Raw genomic sequence first — 26,651 nt, 5'->3', positions numbered from 1 at the left:
ATTGTCATGAATGTTTTGGGGCCTAAACAATAAAATAACTTGACTTTTCAGCTTCTGTTGTGGTGTGAAATTATACTTTCAACAGAACAAAGAAAAAAAATTTACAACACCAATTTGAGTTTCAATATTTATTCTAAATATGGTTTTCTGCATTAATATGCCAGAGGCTATAGCCGGTTTAACAGTAATAGTAGAGCGTTGGGTTTACAAGTAAAAATGTACTCACTGTCAAAAACAGTACATATAGATATCTGAAGAAAAAAAGTGCCTCTTGTGCTCATCCTTTACACTGCGACCTACACCTGTTATTCTCCATCTGTTGCTTTTTCCATTCCATACAATCTTGGCCTTAAATCCTCTGGTGGCATTTTGAATGACTAAAAAAAAGCAATCAAATGCTCCCATTGATCCTGTATCTCTTCACTTACAGAAACCAGCACCATATCCAACTGAAAAGAGAGCACAGCTGGCATTTTGTTAATAAGTCTGACAATGATAGTCTTAGACAAGAACATTTTAAGCTGTCTAGGCTATTTTCCCTCCATCCAACTTTTTAGAGTTTGGTCTCCTAAATGCAAAGCTTTCTCAGACTTTGTCTATTATTCACACACCAGGTAAAGGAAAGGAATATATTTGGTAATTTTAGATAAATGCATGGCTATAATTTGTCAAAGATAGGCCTATGATAAGAACATTTATTCTCTGGAGCTTAATATTGTGCAGACGAAACTCACATGTAATGTTAAATGTTTATGCAGGATCCAATTTTTTCCAGAGGTTACCATGTTCTAAATCCATCTGTGATTGTAAGTTGGAAGTCAGCAGGTTATGCTTGCATTTTTTTTTAATTGTCTGACCTATTATGTTAACCAAAATGCCAAACAAGTAGTGGTGGGTTAGTACTTAATCAGTATCAGGGCTGCCAGGTCACTCTACATTTTTTGCTTCTGTGAGCCATCTTCAAATGAGATGGGAATGTTGCGGTCTGGCCCAAGACATGGCCGAGGCGCCGTGATTGTTAGCACTCCATCAGATGACAGATTGGAGGTGATGTCGGCCCCTAACACGCCAGATGGAAGCCTGTACTTCCTCAGAAACTCTCTTGACACAAAGCCGTGATCATCCTGAAAGCAGAATTAGTCAGTGTTAGAAAAGTTGCAGCTTGCAGTTTCTGCAGATCCCTGCAATCTCTCCTGACCTGTCTGTCCTCGTGCTTAGCGTGCACCGTGATGAACTCGTCGCTAAGATTGACGGACAGCTCGTCGGGGGAGAAATGCTTCACATCCAGATAAATAACGAAGCGGTCCTTTTCCATCCGCATCTGTGCAGAAATTTGTTAGAAGTAGTAAGATGTTGTTGTTTTTTTTCCTCAGTGCAATTTCAATTCAGGTTAGAAAGTTAATGGTGTTTCTGATTTCAACTTAAGCACTTAGAATTCTAATTTAAACAACAAATCTCACAAATGTGACTGTGAAACACAAAGGCTTGAAGTACCATCAAAAGGTGAACCAAACAGCACTTTACCTCGCTGTGTCCATTTTCCGGCCAGTTGAACCAGCGCATAAATGAAGGTCGCATCCAGGGGAAGGACCAGGAGAAGGGCCACACCAGTGGCCAGTCAGCAAGAGGTTCTGCCAAGGAGAGGTCAGAAAACCGGCTTTGGAAGGCGCGACGGTACCAGGGGTACTGAATGGGAATATCCATAGTGGAAGTCAGAGAAGGTTTTAAGCTCAAAGCTGGTCTAACTTGGCTTAAGATGGGTGCAACTCTCCAGTCCTACACTGAATTTATAGGCCTTCCCCTCCCAGCCCATCCAAGCCTCCCTAACCTCCCATGCCATCACTGGCAGCGAAACTGTGCCAACAGGCTGATCTCTCTGGAACAATGATGTCAACTGTTTGTCCCTTCTTCCCCCTGACTGTTTCCTCTGTCTGATTGTTGTCTCACACTCTGCCCCCGACACCGTGTTTCTATCTCTCAGCCATGACGGGACACTGGCTGGGAATATTGCTGATACCTCCAAGCTTATGCCCCAGGAAATACCGCTGCCCAGTGTTCGAGAGTTTGTTTGGCGAATAGCTTACAGAGCTTTAGCCAGTGGTGCGCCATGTGCCAAAAGCTTAGATCTATGTGTGGAGTGGATGTGGTGTTGAATGGAAACTGATGAGTGTGTATGGGACAGCATTAGGTGAGACTTTATCTGCATAAAGTTTTACCATGAGCTCAGATTTAAAAAATTGCTTTCCCATTGGATGTTCCAAGTAAACGTTATTTGTCTTCTTACACATTTCTTCTATTTTAGCTTGTTTGTCTACTTAAATGTTTCTGCTCAAAAAGAGAAAATATGAAAACAGTGATCTCTATAGAAAACAAAGTTTTTAAGTCATTATTTTATTTATTAATGGAAAGAAAGCTATCCAAACATACCTGACCTTGTGTGAAAAAGTTATTGAACCAAGCTAATATTACCCCTTAACCTAATAAATATTTGTGCCGCCCCTGGCAGCAAGTCAGATTTTTTTTTTTTTTTTTTACATCGCTATTGAGTAATTTTGACACAATCATCCACATTGGAAAATTGTGTTAATGTATTGGAGATTATAAGATTGCTGATCTCTCTTTTAATCTGTATATTTTAAATTAGTAGTCTAATTTTATCAACACATTTTAATCATAATCATTTTAATCCTTTTTGGATGGACAACATAAGCTGTTGTATGGGTAAAATGATCCAGCCTCTAGTTGTCAATCAACACAGAACTAAAATATGACCCTTGACTCTGAAATCAAAACAATACACTAAGCTGGACCCAACAGTTCTAACAAGCATCTGACAGATCCAACTAATATTTAAATATAGCCTATACAAAATAAATTGATTTCGAGATCAAACAAATCTCAATTTCCAGTAAATATACGTAAAATCAGAAAGAAAAGTACAGTCTGTCTTAATATCACAAATTTATAAAAAATATACTTAAGCGCGATTTTACCAAAAACCTTCATGATCCACTTTGGGCGTAAAATGTATTTAATAAATGAATTACATTACATTTACACGTAATTAATTAACAACATATTACTTTAGGAGTTTGTTTAAAAGTAATTAATTAGTAGAAAGACAAAAAGAGGTTTCGGTTGTTCAACTTCCTGCCTACCAATGGTTGCCATAGCGACGTGCCTAACATTGGTGCAGCGAGAAGGAGTTTGTTCAAAATTTGTCCACAGCTGCTTCAAATGCTTTTCTATCTACAGAAATGGTCTTACCGGCAACATATTATGGCGAACTGGACGCAAAAAATCCTGTCCTTGCACGTTTTAGACGCGAAACGGGATCATTTTTAACGCTCATGAAACAAGTCTCTTCGACGACGAAGCGCGACCACAGCTCTTATGCTAAAGGGTAAGAAAGTGGTAAAGTATGATGACGTTACCCGCCTGATTTTCTCGTTATTTACGTTTTTTCACACACAAAAGAACTGTTAATAGCTAACATTTAGCACTTATTTTTTTCTCCAAAGCAGTACACTTGGAGGCAGAGGAGCCTCTTTTGTTTGTCAGATTCTCAAGACACATTTTAACATAGTTTTGTTTTTAGGATTAACCTACTTATGAAAATACGGAAAGAGTACATAAACCGAATACCAGAGAGGTTTTACCAGGAGCACCTGTTGGAGGTTGCAGATATCCTTTGTGAATATAAGGTACCTTAATAAATAACAGTTATTTATGCTGTATTCCTCCTGCTGTTTTGCAATGTCATTCTTGCTTCATAACGTTGTCAGTCAACATGCTGGTATTAGAATCATAAACTATTTTAGGTGTGTATATGATATTGCACACCAAACGTGTAGGTTAACAGCAACACAACGTCTCATGCAAAACTATCTGAAGCTGACAAATGTGCCTCTGACACTTCAGATTTGACCCTTATTCTCTTCATTTCTAGCTGTACCAGCTGGCTCTGTGGCAGGGCTACGGTCTCAGCCTGCTGCAGTCTAGCTCAGTGCAAATAACTGACATTACAGATGTGGACCACTTTATGGCTTGCTTTTTCCCTGAAGGTTTTGAACTGGAACAAGGCACCTTTACAATAAAGGTACACGGCCAACAGACAAGTACACAAGTATACAAGTACACAAAATATTAACAAGTGTGTATTTTTCTGTGCATCCAGACGCGTGCGATGTTTGGTTGTGCCATATGTATCTTTGAGGAAGAGAAAAAGCGCAGCATCCTCAGCCAGAAGGGACTCTCCGTACTGCTGAAAGCACTGAACTTCATTAGGATCATGATGCAGGCGTTCCAGCAACATGAACATCTCTCCTGGCTCATATACAATGGTTTGTAAAGTCAACTAGTAAGAAGAGATTAATTAACAAGTTGCCAAAAATATTTTTGTCTTTAAAAAATCAGATTATAGGTAACAACCTGTATCTAGTATTGAATATTGCATAAATATGTATACCTCTTGGGACAATACACCAACAAAAGGTAGTGTTAAAGGATCATACTTTTTTTATTTCCTATTTCCTACTTTTTACTGAAGTTAGAAATGTACGGTACATGTTTTATGGCATGTCTCTACCAGATCTGTCTATGCAGAGACGATCTTTTGGCCTATAAATTTTTCTTGCTAAATAGGCAAGCTCCTCCAGTTACCCTAGATTGATTCTGTAATTATTGCTTGGTAGAGTTTCATTTATATCAAGATCTTTCCATTTTGTATGATGGATGAAACAGTGCTTTGTGAGATATCTGTAGCTTTCATATTGTTATCTAACCTAACATCTCTGTAGCTTTTTCATTAACCTGTCTATTGTGTTCTTTGGTTTTCACTATACATACAAATGCACATCACTCTTGTCAGATTTTATTTTCATTTGTGAAATTGTTTCAAAATCATATATCATTTACCTTCTGTTTCACAATGATTCACCCCTTTGTGCTGCTCTATTACATGAAATATGCAAAACTATTTTGCAGATTGTGTTTCAGAATTATTTCCATGCTCTATAATCCGTTTACTTTCTCATCTATCCTAGGTTCGATGTCCATTTACAACATCTGCCGTTACCTGATGACTATGAATTGCAGTGAGCAGGTGCTTTAACATTCATAGACTCTGTACTATTTCTTCATATGATTCATCTGAAACAAAATGGTGTGTGATTTCAGAGATGCTCAACACAGATATGATAAAATGGATGTTGGTAGGAAATAACTTGAGAGACCATTTGTGAATTATGATAAAGCCTACAGGTATAATGTTGAAATTATAATTTAAAAGGTCTGCAAAAATAATTGAGTTGCTACCAACTTATTCTCTTCTACAGCATGGATATAAATGCGTCCCTATTTATGACACCTAACAGCATTATTTATGCTCCTATTCAGGCTCTGGAGTACCTTCTGTGGGCGAGTATCAGTTTGGAGCTGTCCATCCCTTTGATGACACCCAGATATCTGCCACTTATTGTCGCTCTCTACTGTTCAGTCTGCCAGTGTTACTATGACAACCAGTCTGAACTGCAAGCAGAGGTGAAAGACATTTGCATCCATAAAAAAAACTACTCCTTACAGTGTATCATATTCAGATTCAAAAATACTTTATTGATCCCAAGGTGAAATAAAAACAAAACCAAAAGCATAATTGTAAAATTAATTGTTGGTTAGAAATTTAGGTAGGATTGTAGAAGTGTGCCTGGAAGCATAATCCTCCCTTCTGTTATTTTTACTGGTTTCAGGATTTTGCGAAGAGAGCTCTCGAAAAAATAAATGAGATGGCTAACCTGGAAGAAGAGACTGAATGCACTAATGAATTAACTCAGAAAGCTTACAGAGCAGCTTCTGTGAAGGTAAGCAGACTACAACATATAGTGCAGTGAAGCAATGCTTGATCCCTTCCAGATTCCTTATGTTTTAGCATTTTTGGCTCACTTAAATGTTTTAAATAATCAGGCAGATACAGTTACTATCACATAAACATAACCCGATTAAGTGCAAAGTGCAGTCTTTTTCATCAACTGAGTGAAATTTTAGCCCACTTATCTCCAGAGAGTTGATTTAATTCAGCCATTTTCCACATCTTCCCCAATTGTGGATAACAAATCTCACAATATTGAAGTCCTCATCCTTAAAAAATGGCTTTGTAACCTTTGTCAAACTCAGACTAATGTTTTTGAAATTTCGAGTACGTGTTGCTCTTGAGATCTTTTATCCTACTTCATGTTGTAAATAAGTTGTTATTTAAGTGATTTTTTGATTCTTTGGATCTGGCTTTGATTAGATCATATTCAATAAACTACATTAGGTATGCTATGGTGAATATTACTGAAATGTTTCTTTTGGTAACTCAGTTCAATAATTGGAACACATCTCATAGATTGATTACACTCAGACTTTTTTAAGTCTTTGTTTCTGTTAATTATGTTTTTTTTTTTTTACATTTAACATTAGAATATTACATGAAACTAGCAAAGTTTCATGTAATACTTTGTTAGTTTTACATGAAACTAATAAAGTATTATTAGTTTATTAGTTATTAAACATGAAAATTATGTTTAATAATTGCTTAAAGTTTTTTTTTTTAAGAAAGATACTTTTCATCTGACTATTGAGCCTAATATTATAATTGAATATGATTGCGTGGAAAAAAAAGTATGTGAAAGAAATGTATAGAGTAAGTGTTGTTTTAAATATGTAGTGATGCTGTTATTGTGTTGAAATTTTACACAGAAAAGACACTTATACAAGATTGAGTCATGCGGTTTAAATTAAGACTATTTTCTTTTTTCCCCACATTTAGCTTGGTGTTTTGGTGTTCAAGCGGACAGTCTTCGAAAGCAGAAAACCTAAAACCACGCTAAGAACCAAAAACAAAAGCACCCTCAAAGAGATCCCCAATGTAATATCATGTACATGAATATTGTGACACCGACCACAATGTTAAATCTAATCTTTGAGTGAAAAGCAGCTTTCACTTATTGAGCTTTTCCTAACAGTCGTATTACTTGCAGGTCCTCTAAGGCTTTTTAATTTTATTAAATGTTTGCCATCATGTCAAACTGTTATTAAGTACTTCTTTTGTTGGATTTTAAATGCTTTAGTTGCAGAGCTCTATGCAGAAATCTTTGTAAAACTTCTACACTGGACAAAACACAGCAAGTAAAGTCTGCCTCTCCCCCAGGCTCCATGGCCTCGTACCCCAACAGAGCAGATGCTGCTTACTCAGTTTGGCTGCACTGCAGGACAATTTTTAGCCATTTCGGAGGCACTTTGGGAAAGCCACACACGTCCACTGGAAATAAAACTACCCGATGACCCAGAGCTGCTTGAGATTATCATTGAGCTCCTCTCTGCTGGCATGAGTATTTTGTCTGGTTAGTGCAACAATTACGCCAACCTACTACATTTTTAACAGTGATGTAATGAAACATAGAGGTGTTGTAAAATATATACGTGATAAACTTGTATTGTGAAAGTGTCAAGGCCTGACTGGGAAATGACTTTTTCTCATGTTAATGTTTGCTAAGGAGGCACAAGTTCAAATACCGGTGAACAAAAGTCTGACGATCACCAGAGTTTTTGTCCTAACGTACTGACAACAGAATCCACTATAGTGGATCTAGCAATAGAAGGTAAGTCAGCATCACCAAGTATATTTCTTATTCCAATGTAAGCATAAGATGATTTTATGCAAGGAATACTAAGGTTTTAAAAATGTTCATATTGAAGAAGTGAAAATGTAAGGTTCTTCTAATGACATTCCAAGGAATGTACCTGAAGGTACCCGCCAGCTGGCAGAAAAAGGCCTGATATGGATTTTAAGGGAAATTCGAGTTCAGTCAGCTTTGCATATGTTATTAAAATTTGCACCGAGTTGGATGCCTGACTTAAACTAATATAACCACCCACAATTGCTCCCAGTCTTTCACAATCACAATATTGCAGATACTGATTGCAGTCAGTGTCTACGATGTCATAGTCATTTGAAATGACAATTGTACTATATGCACTGTCATTACAAAGTCCAATATATTTTTCTGTCGTATTTTTCTTATTTATTTTTTGCATTTCTTAAATATGTAATTAAGCACTGATAGATATTTGTCCTCTCTCCAAAGGAAAATTCTCACCCAAAATTTAGCTTTACACCCATAGTTTAACTGAAGCACTAACTGTAATAGTTAGAATCAAGAGACGTGAAATTGTGTTTCTGCAGGTGAGAACAAAATACCAATTATGTCTGCAGTGAGATTCATCAAACTGTTGTTTAAGTACAAGCAGCCAGAAGCATTCTCAGAACTCACCAAGGAGATGCTGCACACTTTGTCTGTAAGTACCTCTGAAGATACCTGCTGTTATCTATATTGACACGAATGTGTCGCAAAACATTTTGAGTTTTTTCTTTTCCCCCCTTGTGTTCTGTATCCATTTTTATAGAAAGTGTTCTTCTTTGAAGTAAAAAAGAAAACTATTTCGGAAGCAAATGACACAAACCGGTGTCAATGCTTATTCCTTAAAGAAATAAAAAAGGACCTTCATTTAGATCCCGTCCTGTGTTTTGAAATGAGTTTGTGTGCATAACTTCTCTCTCTGCATCAGGGTGTGGAAGGGACGCCTTTCAGAAAGGCACAACGTGAGCTCACCTTACTCTACAGTTACAGCTGCCTGCTGTACTCTCAGAGAGAGGGTACGAGAGAGGACAAAAAAGATGGTAATAAAGCTATTATGTAGCTCATCTGCACTTTTAATGTTTATGGTTACAAATGCATTATCTTACACATGACTTTAATAATCATTAAGGAGACTTTGTTTAAAATTTATTTACGGCTAAAATATTTTGTTAAGCAGTACTTAACTATAATATTGACTAGAAACCTTGGAGTAGGCATTAGTCAGTTAGAGTTTTTAGAAACAAATATCTAAATCCTTCCCCAAACATTGCTTAGCGCCGCCGGTTAGCATAGAAAAGGAAATAAATTAAGCTTTTATAAAAAATGGAGCAGCAGTGAAGTATTGTATACTGTGTAGCAAAATCCAAAAGCTAATAAAATAAAAATGGTTAGAAAAATTAAATACATAAGATCCTGTAGATTATATAAATAATATGACAGTAGTAAAGGATATTCTCCCTGTGGTGTTACACCTATTATTGCATTAAAATATGGTTATTTTTTTTGTTTCTATTTTTCCTCAAAATTTTTCAGACAGGCAAAAATTCTTTTCGGCCGTGAGCGATGAGCTTGTTTGCTTGGTCGACACCCTGCATCTGTGTGTTTTTGGCCCTGATCCAGTAAGTTTCCATGTTGTGTGTTTAATTTATTGTTGCATTTGGATGTTTTTAGACACCAGACTGAAGAAGTACTCAGAGAATGGATTTTTAGAGTCACATGTTACAGATATCCTGTTTTCCGCAGGAACTGCAGCCTAATCCAGACCTTGTTTTTGATATTTTTATATTTCTTTGGAAAAAACTAAAAAATATCATGCAAAGTCATTACCTGGAAATCCAAGACTCTATCAATGATCAACAGAAGCTACAGTGTTATGACAAGGTTTGTTTTCTCTAGGAAATATTGTTTAAAAAGCCAGGTTTATATGTAAAAGAAGTCAATTAATAATTTCAACATTGTAGAAAACGGAGGATCCACTAGTCTGCTTTCTTGTTTTTATGTTTCTTGTGAACATGTTGGCAGTTGCTGTGGTGTTTCTCTGTGATGTGTGAGGTGGCCATTATCTGTGAGGTGGCCAATGTTGACTGCATTATGGTGGCAGAGATGATCCAAGTGTTGGGTGAACATGTTGAGAGAGTCCTTGGCCGTATTAATCAGGCAGAGCGATCAGGTGAGAAATGCCTCTGTGTCGTTCTTCATGTAGAGCCACATAAACACAGGACATGTAACGTCTTACAGACTCTGACTCAGATACTTTTTTATTTCTTTATGGCAGTTTGTGGAAGATCTGAGGACATGAAGCAAAGCCCTTTTTCTCTTCTTAAGGTGTGTGAGTGACTTAAATTACTATGCAAAAAGACAAGGATTTTATGTGATAGATTGAGACAAAATAGCTTTATCTTTTTAGAAGTGCAAATTTGAAAAGTGATTTTGTCTTTGTCAATTCAACACTTTATGGGTTATCTAATCTGTTTTTTTGTTGTTGTTTTTTTACCATTTAGATGTAGCAACCAGCTGTAATCTGAACCTAAATTTGTTAGCTTTTTGCAGTCTCAGATAGGTTTTCTTCAGGAACTGCCCCGCACTTTGCCTGGCCATTGCATTCCTGTGCTTGACTTAAATTCTGCTTACAGAACAGTCTGGGCTTTCTCCCATTCACTTGGATTCCTGGATTCATTATACAACACTGATAAAAATGTTGTTGTTGCTTCCATGTTTTTATCATCATCTTTATCAGGAGCGATGTTGTGACGATTTTTCTATAGGCGAAGTTTTTGAAGAGACAGAGACCCAATTTCAATGCATCAAATTTCTTTTAAGTCATATTTGATATTTAATTTTTATAACAACTGAAGGTGACATAGTTACTTTATTTTGCTATAAAATAGCACTATATGACTGGAAAATACATAATACTGTCCCTTTAAAATTTCTGACACACCGTGTGAATTGTACGTTGGCTAAGAGATTCAATTTTTATCCGACAGAACCAGAGCATCTTCTTTTACATGTTTGCTGTATTTATAGTAAGATCAAATTACAGACATGTGGTTTCTATTTAGTAAATAGCCAACTCTCAAACCAAGTGGTTATGATCATTTTTGAACACTCTTATTTTATTTCCTCTAAACATCATTTTCTTTGTGTTTGTACAGTACATGAAATATCAATAAATACATTAAAGTTCTACTTTTATAGGAATCAAACACAAATCTACTAAAGAAGGTGTGTGAAGTGACAAAGAAAGGACTTGATGCTTTGTCAAACAGTGTCTCTGAATTGATTCCACATGATCACTCAGCCATTACTGACACTGCCTACACGCAGGTAAGCAGGTGATCTTTCCTGTAATGCAAAGTTATATAAAGCTTTTACTTCTTAATGCATAATTTCCAATTGAATTGTGAAAATTCAATAAACAAATCCCTTTTTTCTGCTAGAAATGTAAGTCCCCTCATCCCTGTAGTCCATCCATTGCACCAGGTGAAGAGCAAAATGGAACAGATGAAAACGCTGTAAAGGTTGAAGAAGAAAAGGAGACTAAGGGAAAGTCAATAACTGAAGGCCAACAGGATAAAGAGTCCAAAAAATTGTTTGTGCTGGCCAAGGATTTACATCTAAGGCTGGATATCATCTACCACAAGGCTTCTGTCAAGCTGCTGCTGCTAAACGAAGGTTTGATTTGCTGCTATTATACAGTATGTATAGATAGTTCTGATTACCATAGAAGCTAAAATGTCCCTATCCTTTAAATGTTATTAATAATATGCAAATTCAAAAATAAAGGATTTTGCTGAAACTTTGTGTTTTCTTTTTTTTTTTCTTTTCAGTTAAAGAGTCTGATCTGCTGCATCGGATCAAGAGGAATAAGCTGTCAAAAGCTCATTTCATGATGCAGAAAGCATCAGCGGAGCACAGTAAAGGGCAGCCAGATGAAAGCAGCAAGATCAGAAGTCTCCTAGAGGTTAAACATTTATGCTTAACATGCTTTACATGCACATAATTATAAAACTCGTTTTCCATTTAAAATTTAAATCTGTTTTGTGGGAAAAACTCTGTTCCTTTTAATCTACAATCGTATAAATTGTACATTTATCTGAACATATCATAGAAATGCCTTCTGCGAATTAATTATCTTGTGTGTTGAAACGTCTTAAGTTCAGAATCATTTTGTTTTACCTTAGAACGTAAACAGATCAAATTGAACTAGTCATATTCAATAAATTATATAATACAGAAAGACTATTTCAGTGACTCAATTCAGTAAGTGAAACATTATATCAATTAACTACACACAAACTGATGTTTTCAAACCTAGATTTCCATAAATTATGATCATTTTTCATTCTATAGCTCATTAAACATGCCATTTAAAGTTGTAATATTGAGTCAGAGCATTTTTTTGCATGAAAAAAAAAACAATTTTCATTCAGAAATATGGGCTTCATTGAACATATGTTTGATTCCTGCATAAGGTTGGTATTTTCAAAAGGTGCATTTAATCTGACAACCGAGCTTCAACAGATCTCATCTAATTTACTCAACATGACCTTAATGTGTTACAAAAAAACAAACAGACATATTTTGCTCTTTGTGGCAAATATTATTAAAATATACAGCAATGTAGTTGTCCATAAAAAAGATGCAAGGAGCATTTATGTAAAATCCAGACACATTCCACGTGGTTAAAATGAATACTCTTTTCTTTTCATATTTAGCTTGATGTTTTGATGATGACAGAAACAAATATTGTTGAATAATGTATAATAGGTATTCAATGAGGGTGTTCATGTACTTTCTTTAGGAAGCTCTGGTCCTGGTAGAAAAAGCAGAGTTGGAGGAGATGCAAACATATATGGCCAGTGTTAGGAATGTCAACGGAAAAAAGCACAAAACAGAACAAGACGTAGGTGAAAAAGCTCCACCTGCACCAATGCTAATCTCACGAACTGACCACTCCATTACTTTTGCTCCTGCTGAGTATGATTTGAAAAAACGGGTGAGATTTGCTTAGATTGAGCTATTTTTTTCCACACAATCTGTTTTTCTGTCCCTTATAATCTCCTTTCTTTAGGTGAGCTGGTATCAGCTTTGTGGGCGAACAGTCCAGGGTGCCAACTCTAAAGTTCGCCTTGGTGAATGCAGTTTACCAGGAACTGGGAATATGGTACCGTTTAGTTTTGAAAGGCACACTATTTGAAATTACCAATAATTTTATCTATGCAATTCATGCAGCATTTCAATTTATGTTGTAGGTGCCAGTGGTTTCTGGTGAGTGTTTGCTCAGGGTCGAGGGTCTGCAGCCCAACCAGATGTACGTGTTTGCTGTAGCAGCCTATGACAGCAAGTGGCAGCTGGTGGGCAACTCTATAGGGGATACAACATTACCAGTGCTGGCATGCTTGCCCACCCCAGTGCTTTCCACATGGGCTCACTTGGCTCAGGTAAATTACGTACACAGACATAAACTTTACCAAGGAGACATAGAAACGTAAGGCAGAAACGTACATGTTCATGTAGCTTTGTTGCCTTCTCTCCCAGGTGGCATTTGAAACAGGACAGTACGCTGTAGCTAAAAGAGCCTGCAGGAAACTGTGGAGTCAATACATCGATCCAGACTGTTCATCCAACAGCAAACACAACAGATTTGCTTCCATTGGGTGAGGATGGAAACATACACAGTTCACTTTTTCTCAATTTATCCTTTTTTAAAACTCTAACGAAATTGTCAAAATTCCCCAATTTCAAGGCTGCATAAGGAGACCCTACAGCACTCCTCTCCTCACACTTGCAAGATGTTTCTGAATTCCATCTTCACTGAGACAGAAATCAACATTCAACAGGGGTCTCTCCATTGGGATACATGTGGTGACAGAGGACCGTTTATCTGGGAACAGGTACATATGTCCACGTCTTCTAGCACAAAGAGACCTCATGTGGAAACCATGATGTCTCTGTTCCTAGTGTGAGCTGCGGATAATAGCTCACACAAATAACTGCATTTATTTATGTGCATAAAGGAAGCCAGATTAGCAGAGACCGAGCGGATGATGTTGGCTATGGACCTGGCGATATATTTGAATGACGGTGGGGCTTCATTACGAGTTGTAGTTACCTGCTACAGGCTGCTAGCTCCTCTGATCTACCATCAGATCGCTTGCGATCCTGTGGTGCAAGTATGCAAAAAATGATTTAAAACTATATGTACATTTAAAATAATTTTAAAATTTACAACTGTGTGTCTGTTTGAATGCCCAGGTGCTATTAAAGTGTTTTGTGGTTTTGGAGGATAATTCATCTCTTATGAAGCAAAAATGGACCGGGAACTCCTCAGAGTTCCTTTTGCACATGATTTCCTGCATCACCTACTACCTGTCAACGGTTTGTTTATTTGCACTTATGTGCAGCTTGCACCTTAACATTGTGGTACATTTACTGCTACAGGATATTTGAGCACCAGTCACATTATTTCCAAGTCTAAACCAGTCCAAAATGTAGGGGATCTCCCATTTGTCTTAATACACATCATGAGTTAAGTTAAATAACTGCATGTTGTGAAAACAAAACATTTTCAAAAAGCTTTCCTTCCCGAGTTTTCTTTAGTGGTTTTGATATCCCTTCCATACTTTTATTGTCTTCTCACATCTGCTGACTGCACAATTTCTCAGATGATACATTTGATGGCAATAAAATAAATATTTTTTAACCTAAATAAACTTTACTTTTAACTATCTATACTAATAAATACTGTACTACCATGGTACTCATCTAGAGCAGTAACATGTAAGCACATTTTGTAAGTTAAAAGGGATGGAGGAAAACAACATGTTTGTGTCACAACAAGAACATAGAAATGTAGTGCATAGAATGTCCCCCTTCATATGATCTCTTCCTTATTCAGTTAGATTTGCAGCTTGAAACCAGGCAGTTTTTTTCAACACGTTTTACTGAAGATAGAACATACCACATTAACCCATTTAACAATGCACCTTATCAAAGATTACTTACTTCCTTGAGTTTACTGGTGAGTTCACCTTTATCTTCATCAACAACAAAGTTTATGTTTTACTGTCTTGCACTCACAGGCACTACAAACGTTCAGAAAATATGATACGGCTGCTGCTGTGCTTGATTGTGGGCGGACTCTGGTTCAGGAAGTCTTTGATGCACATTTTAAATTTGGCAAACTAATTGTTCAAGCTGGGAATGTAAGAAAAGACACATACTGAATCTGTTTAATCATTTATCATAATACGTAGAGTTATGCATGTATATGAAATGTGGTTTATGAACAGTTCTGCTGTTATGTATCTATGTGTAGGATAAAGCAGCTGCTATAGCTGCAGCTGAGAGCCAAAGAAAGATGAACCAGCTGATAAAAGCACTGCATGTGAAGAGCATAAGATTCATTGAATCTGAGGAGGTTCTTCACAAAGAAAATGGTAATAACAAAAATCAGCTTTTGCAGAGCATATATTCAAATTAGCTTTTGCAAATTAAATGATAAAACTTTGTGTTTAGGTTTTATTATATTTGGTAAAACCTTAGTCCAGCTAAAAAAAAAGATGGTGTCAAAAGCTGAAAGTCAAAAGTTTGTTGTTAATTTATTGATATTTATATGTGGAACTTTTTAAATATCTTTTTCGCACCTTCTCCCCGTACATGTTTGGCCATTATGTTACCCATTTCTGAAGCCCTGAGCTGAACTAAATATAGAAAATGTGAATTAATTTTTCAAACACTTGCTAGGGCATTTCAGTTCAACTCAGTCAAAAATGGTTCTTATAAACACAGCTGTCTATTTCTCCAGAGATTGCATTGGTTACCCTTGAAGATCCCAGTGTTCTTTACCGTCTGTTCCCCAGCCGGTCGCTGCAGGATAACTTTAACAATGGTGAGTAGCTTATCTTTGCAAACAATTGAAACCAGATATTTACGTATGCTGTATAAGAAGCACTTAAAAAAATTTCATAAAAATAATCTCTCTCAATATTCAGCCACTTATCAGTTTGGTTTTACTAACCAACCTAAAACAGGAAAACTACTGTCTGATTGTCTAAAAGTTAATTCATTCAATAAAATCAATTTATTGAATGATTAGTCAAGTTCACTCAAAGCCAGATTGATCTTTGTGTGTTTTAAATAGTTATAAAGCTCCAACGGAAAAAGTACTTCCTTGAGTTTGCGTCTCTGCTTCTACGGAGGACAATGGAGGAAGGCAGTCCAGATCAGGTGCTGGAATGGGGACTAGTCATTTTTCAGGCTCTCTCCAGGTTTGTTTTACTGACGTTCAAGTCTTCACAGATATCTAGGCCAGACAAGAAAACAAATTTTAACATCAACTTCAAATGTGTTCATCTTCATGCTTCAATTAATTGATGTGATCCCTTTCCAAGTTGATAAGTCAATAGTTTTGTTACAGTGAGCCTCATCATTACAGCGTACTGCACTGATCATGCTGCTGCTCTTCACTACGCTTGCAGACGTGACGAAGTTTTGGGACTAGCCACAAAATCTGCGCAGGAAGACAGCAAAAGTAAAGAAGGAGAGAGTACGACGACTCGGAAGAAAAGTGAAGTACCTCAGGTGAACATAAAGTACACACAAAATGACATATTTAGACATATACAGCATGTGTAGAGCGCATAGCAAAAGTGTCCATACATTAGGACCGTTTTCATATCTTCTTGTGTTACTACAAGTTTAAGTTTTTACTTTTGATACAACAACAAAAAGTTTTTCATTATTGTGAATGAAAGCGAAATAATACATGGATTTTAAATTGTCCAAAAACTTCTACTGTTTTATAGCTCAAGTGAGAAAATCTGTTGACAAGACAAGTATTAGTGTTAAACTGTGGCACATAAGTTGAAACAAACACATAAGTTATTTTTTTCTTCTTGCCATAAGCCATGTGGGGGATACAGGACATATGTATCCCCCACATGGCTACATATGGTAGCCATGTGGGGCTGAGATCAAAAGTGAAACTTTATGGCCTGCATTCAAAACTCTGTGTTTGGTAGAAAACTTTATCGGCACCTCAGCCTGAAAACACCACCATGCTGTGGGTAAGCAGATCATAGTTGATGGGGAGGTAGTTGGTGCTAAATACAGAGTAATCCTTGAAGAAAACCTGTAAAGTTTGCAGAAGAATGGAAGGTCGGGTGGAAGGTCGATCCTCACCCAAAACATACAGCCAATGAATGGCTTATGTTCAAGCATGTGTTCAACTAACCCAAGGAAAGTCTAGGTTGGAATTTGTTGTAATAATGCAAAACATTTTCCAACATTTCAAGGAACAATATATAGAAAATTTAAGCAATGTGTTATGCATCTGCACAGCTTTTTTTTTTTTTTTTTCAGTGAAGCCTTTTTTGTGTTTTATAGCAGGGTACAACCACAGCTGAGGAGCTAAGAAGAAAGCTTAGGAAGAAACTGCCACGGAGCTTGCTGAAGAATCTGAAAACTCTCAGGTATCGTTCGTGGATATCGATGGTCAAGGACACTCAAATTGCAGTATCGTAGTTTGGACTAACAACTTTCGTGTGTGTGTGTTTTTAGAGAGCTGCACATTGTGGAGCATTTACTGTTTTTGATGTCTTTTGTGGTGCAACGCAACAAGAAGCGGATTCATCTGAGGAACTTAGTAGCTGACGAGAGAGCAGAGAGATCTTTCCTTAATTACTGCATGGCTACGGCACATTTAGCTAAATTTTACCAGGGCGTGCAGCTGATTAACGAAGGACATCTGAACGAAAGGTTCCCAGTCAAGATCAAGTTCCTCTGAGCAGCACTGTATTTCTGTTAACATTATTCCAATATTTATTTTTATCTTTAAAAACAAGATATTATACATTTTATGATCAATAATTTTAGATTGCAGTGAAGCCTCCTTTGCTTTTTTTATACTTTGCTTAGGTACAGCCAGCTTGATATCTGCTGGTTCTCTCTCGCCCACTCTGGCGTCATAATAAGGAAGTATTCTCTGCCCTCTTCTGAAAATAAAGTGAAATTACAAAAGGCTTCTGGCCGTAAGGCTGACATGGTGACTCCAAAAGTAGAGAGGAAACGAAGGGAGGGTGAGAAAATTACTTAACAAAAGACTGTAATGAAGTATAACGTGGCACTTTCTTTATAGCTCAATGCTTCTTTTTTTTTCTAGCTGTTAGAAAGGTTATCCAGGTGCCAAAGCGGAGCACTGATGAGAAAGACGCCCTCCTTCAAAATCTGCAAAAAGATACACAGAAAAGGAGTTCTTATGTACTACTGAGTTCTGTTGAAAATGCTGCTTTACATTTTCGCAGAGCAATGGTATACAAGACACGATAAACAGGGATGTTTGGCTGCTATATTTGTACCATACTCAATTGGTGTTCCTAATTGTCATCTTGCCAGGTACTGGCCCATCGTGGCAACCACTGGACAACTCTGCAGTACATGTGTCAATCTGTGTGGGACCAAAACCACAAGCTTACTGCAATGGTACAAAATGGTGCTTTAAATAAAAGTTTCCCACCGGTCATAACTGATGAGCTGCAAGCCATCTTCACCCCTCTTCTGGTGCTAGCCACTGATTTTATGCTGGACATGCTGACTAAACTTCAGGTCAGCCTAATTCTACTTACACAGATGAACATTTTATGTAAGGTTTTTGTGATATTTTTGTGAGTTTCTGTCACGTCCTTTCATTATCTTCCCACCAGATTTGGAGTTTGTACGATCTCGACGTGACCGTTGAAGAACTTGAGTCGCGTCTCCACTTCTCGCTCCCCTATGATGACTGCTTCCTGGTGGACCTGCGCTGGGTTCGAACTTTGGTGTTATACACTCTTGAGCAGCTTCATTTCTGTGGAAAATGGGAGACCCTGGCACACTTTGCCTTACTATATAACTCATACACACGGTGAATAAATTATTATTATTTTTAAAAAGAAATGAAAAGGTTCAAGTGGTATGAATGCTTTTGCACTATGCTATGATCAATGCATGTAAAGCAAGGGTGCTTCATACAGATTTATTAGATATTTTGCAGTTTCATTCTATGACCTAGTCCTGCGACTGAAGACTTTAAATTTGAAATTAATTTATATTTGTCCCTAGGGAACGTTACGCCCTGATGATAGTTCCTCTGCTGGTTCACGCTCAAAGGAACCTGCTTGAAAGAATTTCTTCTTTTAAAGGACCTGCAGTCCCACAACCACACCATGTCAAGACAGAGAACACCACTGGGAAGAAAGTAGGGCATGCACAAAACAGAAATCACATCTTACTTTGTGTGATAATAGAAAATCAAAAAGTCACTTACAAACCAAAGCAAGTCAAGACTTTATGGTACCTATTTTGCAACAATAGGTACCATCTGAAAATTATTCCTGTGTGGTTTAACTTTATTTAAAAAAAAAATTTTTTAAACATCCTAAATTTCCAATAGTCTTTCAACATTGCGTGTTGCCGGAGACTTGGTAGTGCAATACCAAGATCAGTCTTGTGCAGTTGTGTATTGTGTACATTGAATTTTTTGTGTCCTCCTCTTTTTTCATCATAGATAACTAACAGAACTTACGCAGGCTGCCAGCTGCTCAGTGTGTGGAATCGACCCCCTGCACCACCGAAACAGACCTTAAACAAAAAGGGAGCAAAAAAGGTTCATCCTAAGGATCCATTTTCACTGAAAGGTTTGATTGGACAAAATGCTTCATTCATTAGAAAAGCGCTGAACAGAGTCATAAAGAATATTTCTTTTGAAACAAAAAAAATGTATCAGATCTTCCAAAGACAAACAATTGAAAGTAAAATTTCTTAGTGCAAAATAAATAGAAAACGTAAAACAATGCAAAAATGTTTTGTGCTGAAGTTTCAGAATTGCCCCTGGCTATGTCGCTTGTGCGCGTTCCCCTTGTCGTGGAAGAAACCCTGAGCTGTTTTCGTGAAGCCCTCAGGAAAAGATCGCCCAGTCTTCCACTCCTCAAGCATAGTCGTTCGTTAGTTGTGCAGCTTTTAGCATGCACACAGCCCTGTGAGTTTATTGCTTATTAAACAACAGGCGCAAGTGCTCCTCTGCAGTAAAACCTCTGCTGATGTCATCCTTCAGGCTTTGCACCACAGACTCCAACTTGTCAAACTAGAGGAGGTACTAGCCGTCCAGCAAGCGAGGTGACGTTCAGCCCAGCAGTTGTTACGTCTCCGGACCTCCTCCCTGATGATCTGCTTGAGGAGGACTTTAGTTCTACAAATGCTATCTACAGCCTTCCCATCAGCCTTAACAGTGTACCAACTGTTACTGCTGCTTACACAAACTCCATCCGTAAGAATTTATAATTGCTACTATTGTATATTTTTTTTAGAAAGAAGCAGAATGAAAGGACAAAGTAACCATATTTGTGTAAATTACAGTGTAGGCATATAGGTCCTTAATTAAGAAGCTCTCACTGTCCTTTCTCTTCTCTTCATTTTCCTCAGAGGAACTGCAGGCTAACGGTCATGACTCCCTTCACATTTTAGCTCTGCATGAAATTGGAAACCTGCACTTCTATGCTGGAAACATAAGGTTAGAAAACATTTAAATGGGTTTATGTGGACCAATCAACAAGAATGTGTGCATTTTTTATGTCATAATTTTTCTTTCATTCATAATTTTGGTATCTGCTTGTGTTGTGTTGCCTCTAGTGCTGCACACTCCTGCTGGAGCAAAGCCCTAGACTGCATCTTCCAGAGCTCAGGTGTCATCCAGCAATGTGACGGTGTTAACTTTGAGAGCAGCTTCTCGCAAAACATTGTAAAGCAAGCTGGTATATGGGGATGCTTGCAAGGTGCTGTGCTTGCTGCAAAGATAGCGCAGTATGTTGGACTTTTATGTTGATATGCCGTTTTGTCTGTGTTTTCAAGCAATGTCCCATTAAAAATACACTTCTGCTGAGCCGCGTGTTTTAATTTGCAGGTTTATTTCAACCTCTGATATCACGAAGCGCACAAAGCGTTGTCGGCTGTCTGCTCATTTCTTTAAGGTAATCTCTCTCAGGAATGTTATGACAGTACACTGAAATTTGTGGCTGTAATGTGACAAAATGATGAAAATTTCATGAGCATGTCACTCAATTTCCTTTCCTTGTATCATCTCTGACATGGCGTCTGCTCATCCTCTTTAGTGTGTGCTGTGTTGCTCCATGGCTCACCCTTTGAAGGATCTACAATACTCCTCACACAGCATTAGGGATGAACTGTTTCCTGGCATTGACCTTTTTTCTGAGCCCCACAGGCTTCAAGTCAACACCACAGTCGCAAGTCTTCACTTTGTTTGCCATTGGCTCTTCATCACAGGCTACTACATTACGGTATTTTTCAACATTTGTCCTCAATTTGAACTTCATTTCAGAAAACAAAATAGACTTTATTGTTAAACTCTGTTTTTTCAGCTTTTTCCCATTCTAGCCCTTTACCTCTACTTTGTGGGGCCCGTGTGTAGAGATGTACAGCGCACGGCTGAAGCCAAGATCCTCAAGGTCAGGATCGTAGTTACTGCTGTGATTTTTTTTTTTTTTTTCTTTTGTTAATCATCAGTGAGAAATGAACCCTATCATGTCAAACCAAACTGTGGTTTTGGAGATTTATTCAGGCTTGTAAGCTGGGAGGGCAAAGTTGTTCCTTGTCTCTATCTGAGGAGAGAGAAAACACTTCTGTATGCACAGATATCATAGGGGAAAAGACAACTTGATGACTCTGAACCATCCTATTGGAGCAGGAGTACAGCACAATGTTCCTGCAGTGGATACTTGTAACACTAGACAGGCACATGATCTTGCATAAGGAATAATAACAATCGCACTGTCAGACAGAACACTCTCATAGAATTAAAATACAACACTTATGATATTACCTTCTCTTTTAACAGGAAAATTTTTCTTTGCTACCTGATCTGACTGTTGTTTTCTGCAGATTCGTGCTCTCACAGAGTTGTGCATGTTTACTGAAGCCATTGCAGAAGCTATTCAATTCACTCAAGGAGCAGATATTTTTCTTCCGTATGGACTCCACATGACCACAGCAAATCTACAAGTATGTTTACCTTTTTTCTTTAATCCATTTGAAATATGTTAATATTGCTGCATTTTTCTACAGCACTGCCTTCCTATTCTCAGATGATTAGGTGTGCTCATACAACATAAATATGGTTTGTCTAACCTGATTTTAATGGCATTTATGCTTTTTAAACAGCGTGTAAGGACTTTCTGCAGCAACGCGTCTCTTCCTGACAATGTGGAGGTAAAGTACGCAATTTCTATGACTCCACTTTCAAATCAGCTAATTAAAACCATTTCGATGTATTTATAGATCTATTCATATTTATCTACACTCTTGCATAAATGAGATAAATATACTGTTGATATGGTCTTTCCTTGCTACTGGATTTTTCACCCAAAGTTAAAAAAATGCAGTGCCTATCAGACATTTGCATTATCATCTGCATTATTCTCATATTAATTTCTGGCTTGTAATGATTTATTGGAACCATCATGTTTTAAGGATGGGTTCAAATAGAAACAAAAATAAATGTAAAATTTATGCTGATTAGTGAACTTCTAACTGAAACTATAGATCCTGTAGAATTTGTCAAATATCATTGTTTTATTTTAACCTAATCTGTGACGTTTATGATTATGATTAGGCTGTGGAAGACCTTGTGAACTGTGACTTTACTTCAGAGGTCTGCACATTGTACGGTCCCACGCTGTGCTCCAAATTCAACCTCGCTCGAATTCAACTAATCTTAGCGATCACCAAGTCTGTACGTGGCAGTCCTGTGCCAGGTCTGTAAGGAAGAAGCTGTTCTTTGTTGACTTTGTTTTGTGTGATCACTGTGTTTGCAAAAGAACATTGTGTTAAGGGCTGCAATGGTACTTTGTGCTGAGTATAAGCATTCAACTGTAACTTCTGAGGAACATCAAAATTGATTTTTCTGCATATTGTCTTTCAGATCCTGAAGAAAGTTGTTCTACCCCAGAAAGTAAAGAAGTGCATGCACAGGATATGGCACAAGATGAGCAGGAGAGACATGAAACAGAGGGATCATCCCCTAAAACAGAGAGACCGAAAGTTGTCTCTTTTGCTAATGAGAAGACGGAGCTATCTCCAGAAAGGATCAAGGTAAGAGTGTATAAGTTCTATCCCAGCAGATCCTATTGAGTTTGCTTGCTGCAGGCCCATTCTCTATTTAACTGTCCCTGGCACTTTAAACACAGATTCTGAGGAAGTGGTGGCCCATGTGTGAAAATGTGTCATTTTCTCCTTTTATAGTATATTTTGTTGGAAGGAGCTTCCACTTTGTTTTCATCTGCTACGCAGCAGCTCTCCTCTCTTACCTGCAGCGAAGCTGAGAAACTGGAACTGGTGGTGGAGTTCAACCTTCTTAAAGCTAACCTCTGTCTGCAGCAAGAAAACTATGCACTGAGGTATCCACACTTCAAAGTGGATTTAGGCAACTGTTATGTCTTTACATCCTTCGTATTTGTATAAGTTTTCTATGTTGCCATGCTTGATCGCTCTCCCTTAGCTTTGAGGCTGCAGTTTCAGCTTTGGTGTTGCTGCAGACATCTCCTGTCACTGTGACACCATCCCCTCCTGGAAGTAAACAGGTAAAATGGCATATGTGTCCATCTATGGTGAAAAGAAAGCGCATAAGTTTTATTTATTTATTTATTTATTTATTTATTTATTTATTTATTTATTTATTTATTTATTTATTTATACCAATAATAAAAACCTTATTAAAGAGAAATATCTTACAAATGAAGTATATTCCTATATTTGATAACTTGTAGAACCACATTCAGGATAGCTCTCAATTTTAATATACTGCTTCTTTCTCCTTAGTTTCTGTCTTTATAAAAGTGTTTTTCTGTTGTGCTGCACTGAATCTATATCACCCAGAACTTATTTACAGTATGTGTTTTATGTTTTGTTAAGGACACCAAGGACCGCAGTGTACCAGACAACCTGCATAGAGACATGTCCAGGGCTGTTGAAGCCCGTGAGAGAACTGGAGCTTTGCTGTGGCTGCGCTGCCGGCTCACTCTGGTCCACTGCCTGACTGCTAACATCCCTGCTATTGCAACTCTTTTTCCAGGTTTTAGAAGCTTTTAGACTTTTTTTTCCTCCCTCCGAGTGTTTCATGATTCAATTTCATGTTAATTTTACAATAATATTACAGAAATGATTCGTAAGTATGAGTACAAATTAAATAGCAAAAACATAAGAAAACCGTAATTATTGATGTTATTGATCTATCTCTATCTATCTCTCCCTATGATAGCAGAAGTTCAATTATATGATTAATTTATTTTTTGTGTGTTAATGAATGGCATTTTGTCTTTCAAGGTAAGAACATTAATGAAGAAATATATCAGGTGATACAGCAGGGACTGGATGAATGTCTGCAATGGGGAGACAAAGATATTCAAGCTCTGTTTATGGTGGAAGCTGCAGAATTAGAAGCACAGAGAAACAGGATTGCTGAGTGCATGGCAATGCTGAAGGTACAAACACAAACAGGGGCAACCTTTTGTTTTCTCTATTTTTAGAAATGTAGATAATAATTAAGGGCACTTTTCACAACATATTAATACATACGATACAGACTTTTTGTTGTAATGAATAGACAGCATGCATCTTGTCAAAAGGTGTCACATTTTTGCATGTGTTAGAACAAGAGTTAACTCATGTTATAAGGAAGTCATCATTGTCATGCAATGTCAATGACCTGTAATAACAATGAATTTGTTGTCTGTAAGAAACGTGGAGGTTTTTTTTTTTTAGTAAATGTCATTTATTCGTTTTTATCTTTATTTAGCTGCTTCTAAGTTTTTAAATTAACTTCAGATCTCTTAGCAAAATGTATACTTGGGACTTCTTTTTATCATAGACTTGATCTGTCTTTTACATGTTTTTTTTTTTTTTTTTGTTATCTTGTTGCCAGTTTTAATAGTTTCATTATTACACCACACTTAATTTTAGCACCAACACGGCTAAAAGAAACAACCTAAGCAAGTCATAGCTAGGATTTAGGGTTAGGGTATATGCACCCTGAGAATATCAACCACAAATTAGTCACATTTTCTTTTTTTCTTTCACTTTATTGATTCTGTAAATTCTGTCCATCAAATAGGACTATGATAAACTAAGGTTCTCCTTATATCTGTTGTTTAGAAAACAGTGAATCTCCTGTCAGGACGGACATGTATGCCACCCAGGTCTGTTCTGACTCTTGCTCGAGCCACGTTGTTGCTCAGTGACCTGAAAAAAGAACAAAGCACAACACTTCTCAGACTGACACAGAAACTCTTGGAAAAGAAGGTACACATAAAATAAGATGAAGCTCACTACATACATTCTGTCATTGTACTGATAGGAGGGAAATACATACAGTTAACCTCTTGACCTTCTGTCTCAGCTGTGCCTGTTTGATGAAAATATAATATGGCTTGATGGAAATTTAAGTTTCTCTCCACCCGGACCCAGAAACATCTACCTCCCTTACCTCGACATGCTGAACAAAATTACAATGCGGATTGGTAAGACACGAACCCGCATACATAGGGCACAAGAAGCTAATTATTTGTGAATTTTCCAATTAAAAAGCTTAAAAGAATGACCATCTCAGAGAAACACACGAAAATAAACTCTTCACTCATTTGGTGCTTTTTGCAACCCAGTTTGTAATATCACTTTTATTGCGTGTTACATGAAAGGACGTACTTTAACAAGTATTCTAGGCTTCCTAATAAAAAACTTGTTAATGCTTTTGTCTTTATTGTTGTAATTTGTTTCGTCTTGAATTTTGAAGTATCTTGTTGAGTCCTGGATTTAAAACATTAACTTCTTTCAACAAGACTGACGTCTCTCAGAGTAGTTTAAATGAATTATGGTGCTAACTAAGCTGAAGATAAGCTGAATATATTTTTTAAATAGCTTTGCGGTGTAATTCTAAACATAGTGTAGTTATGGCATGATTTCTTTGGTATGAAATACCAAACAACACAAGGTAGGATGCGCTCCTTGGTGAGATTTTTTCAGAAATCAAAAAATTGAATCCCCCCAGTTTATGGTAAGAGCTTGTAAAGCCACCTAAAACTAGTCCACATAAATTAGCAGAGTTGAAGAATTAACCTTCAAGAACTAAGAAAATTGCTGAAAAATTGCGTTGTCTCCTTTGTTACAGATTCAGTCCTGAATGTTGGCAACATGGAAGGATCAGCATTTGTCCAGTCATCACATCAGAGTCAGCACCCATCTGATAGCACTGAGAAAGATTCTCAAGCAGTTTTCTCTCCAAGACATGAAAGCTGATGAATGGCAAAGCTTCCATTAGACTTTTTGCCATTTTAAGAGGCAGGAGTTTTTGCTTCACTTTGTATGACCTATTTCATTTCATTACAGGGTTATCTTTGTTCTGTATTACAACAACACAGTTATAAAATACAAATAAAATTTGAGCTGAGAAACAACAAGACTGCACAATCCTAATTTGAAGAATTAAAAAATTTACTTGACTTAAACCTTTAAGAAAATGATTTCTTTCTTATTTTCACTCTTAAATTTTGAACATTTACTGTGCTTTTAAAAATATTTGTGCCCTTGCATATTTATTTGTTTTTGACCATGCCATATTTTGAGGTAAGATAGAAATGAACCAACTGAATAGCAGCTTCATTGGTATTTGATAAATAAAAGTATAAAACAATTAAGCAAACTGATTTTTTGTGATTTTTAAAAAAAGTAAATTAATATCAGACCAGCTTGAGTGGTTGATGCAACAAGGGTTATTAGGAGGCAGTTACTTTTTCATGTAGGACCAGGTTGTTGTGTTTTTTAACTTCCTCAGGTTATCCTTGTAGAATAAAATATTGTTTGATGATCTGACATTTGACAAAAAATCAGAAATAGAAGAAAAATGTCAAGTGCAAGACCCTTTTCACA

The 26,651-nt window shown here is 37.0% G+C and overlaps 2 protein-coding genes across 2 annotated transcripts; one reads left to right on the top strand and one right to left on the bottom strand.

Moving 5' to 3' along the window:
* Positions 1 to 113: 113 nt before the first annotated feature.
* Positions 114 to 1,808, bottom strand: LOC106921386 (alpha-crystallin B chain-like). The gene is made up of 3 exons (XM_014993058.2): positions 1,525 to 1,808; positions 1,199 to 1,321; positions 114 to 1,124 (listed from the first exon to the last, which is right to left on the bottom strand). The coding sequence occupies exons 1-3, from the start codon at positions 1,702 to 1,704 to the stop codon at positions 933 to 935; spliced, it is 495 nt and encodes a 164-aa protein (XP_014848544.1). The 5' UTR covers positions 1,705 to 1,808; the 3' UTR covers positions 114 to 932.
* Positions 1,809 to 3,257: 1,449 nt separating this feature from the next.
* On the top strand, positions 3,258 to 26,492 carry cfap54 (cilia and flagella associated 54). Its single transcript, XM_088012677.1, has 57 exons — positions 3,258 to 3,403; positions 3,599 to 3,704; positions 3,950 to 4,099; positions 4,178 to 4,343; positions 5,046 to 5,104; positions 5,398 to 5,541; positions 5,748 to 5,858; positions 6,809 to 6,907; positions 7,190 to 7,382; positions 7,536 to 7,640; positions 8,225 to 8,337; positions 8,608 to 8,719; positions 9,213 to 9,298; positions 9,423 to 9,560; positions 9,702 to 9,849; positions 9,955 to 10,004; positions 10,878 to 11,006; positions 11,120 to 11,354; positions 11,510 to 11,643; positions 12,484 to 12,678; positions 12,754 to 12,846; positions 12,935 to 13,123; positions 13,221 to 13,339; positions 13,429 to 13,576; positions 13,700 to 13,855; positions 13,938 to 14,060; positions 14,765 to 14,887; positions 15,001 to 15,121; positions 15,490 to 15,573; positions 15,826 to 15,952; positions 16,163 to 16,265; positions 17,073 to 17,155; positions 17,244 to 17,441; positions 17,601 to 17,761; positions 17,845 to 17,993; positions 18,078 to 18,287; positions 18,386 to 18,585; positions 18,783 to 18,918; positions 19,228 to 19,357; positions 19,537 to 19,698; positions 19,774 to 19,986; positions 20,142 to 20,229; positions 20,349 to 20,519; positions 20,620 to 20,686; positions 20,828 to 21,013; positions 21,095 to 21,181; positions 21,615 to 21,734; positions 21,894 to 21,941; positions 22,345 to 22,486; positions 22,654 to 22,823; positions 22,974 to 23,128; positions 23,230 to 23,311; positions 23,643 to 23,802; positions 24,054 to 24,211; positions 24,882 to 25,028; positions 25,126 to 25,246; positions 25,894 to 26,492. Exons 1-57 carry the CDS (start codon positions 3,258 to 3,260, stop codon positions 26,019 to 26,021), a joined length of 7,677 nt encoding a protein of 2,558 aa, XP_087868803.1. The 3' UTR covers positions 26,022 to 26,492.
* Positions 26,493 to 26,651: the final 159 nt, after the last annotated feature.

Source organism: Poecilia mexicana, unplaced genomic scaffold (genome assembly GCF_051168715.1).
Source record: "Poecilia mexicana isolate PSO_F unplaced genomic scaffold, ASM5116871v1 scaffold_14, whole genome shotgun sequence".
Classification (NCBI taxonomy): domain Eukaryota; kingdom Metazoa; phylum Chordata; class Actinopteri; order Cyprinodontiformes; family Poeciliidae; genus Poecilia; species Poecilia mexicana.
Note: the sequence above shows the minus strand (reverse complement) of the source record. Positions and strands in the feature narration are given on the sequence as shown.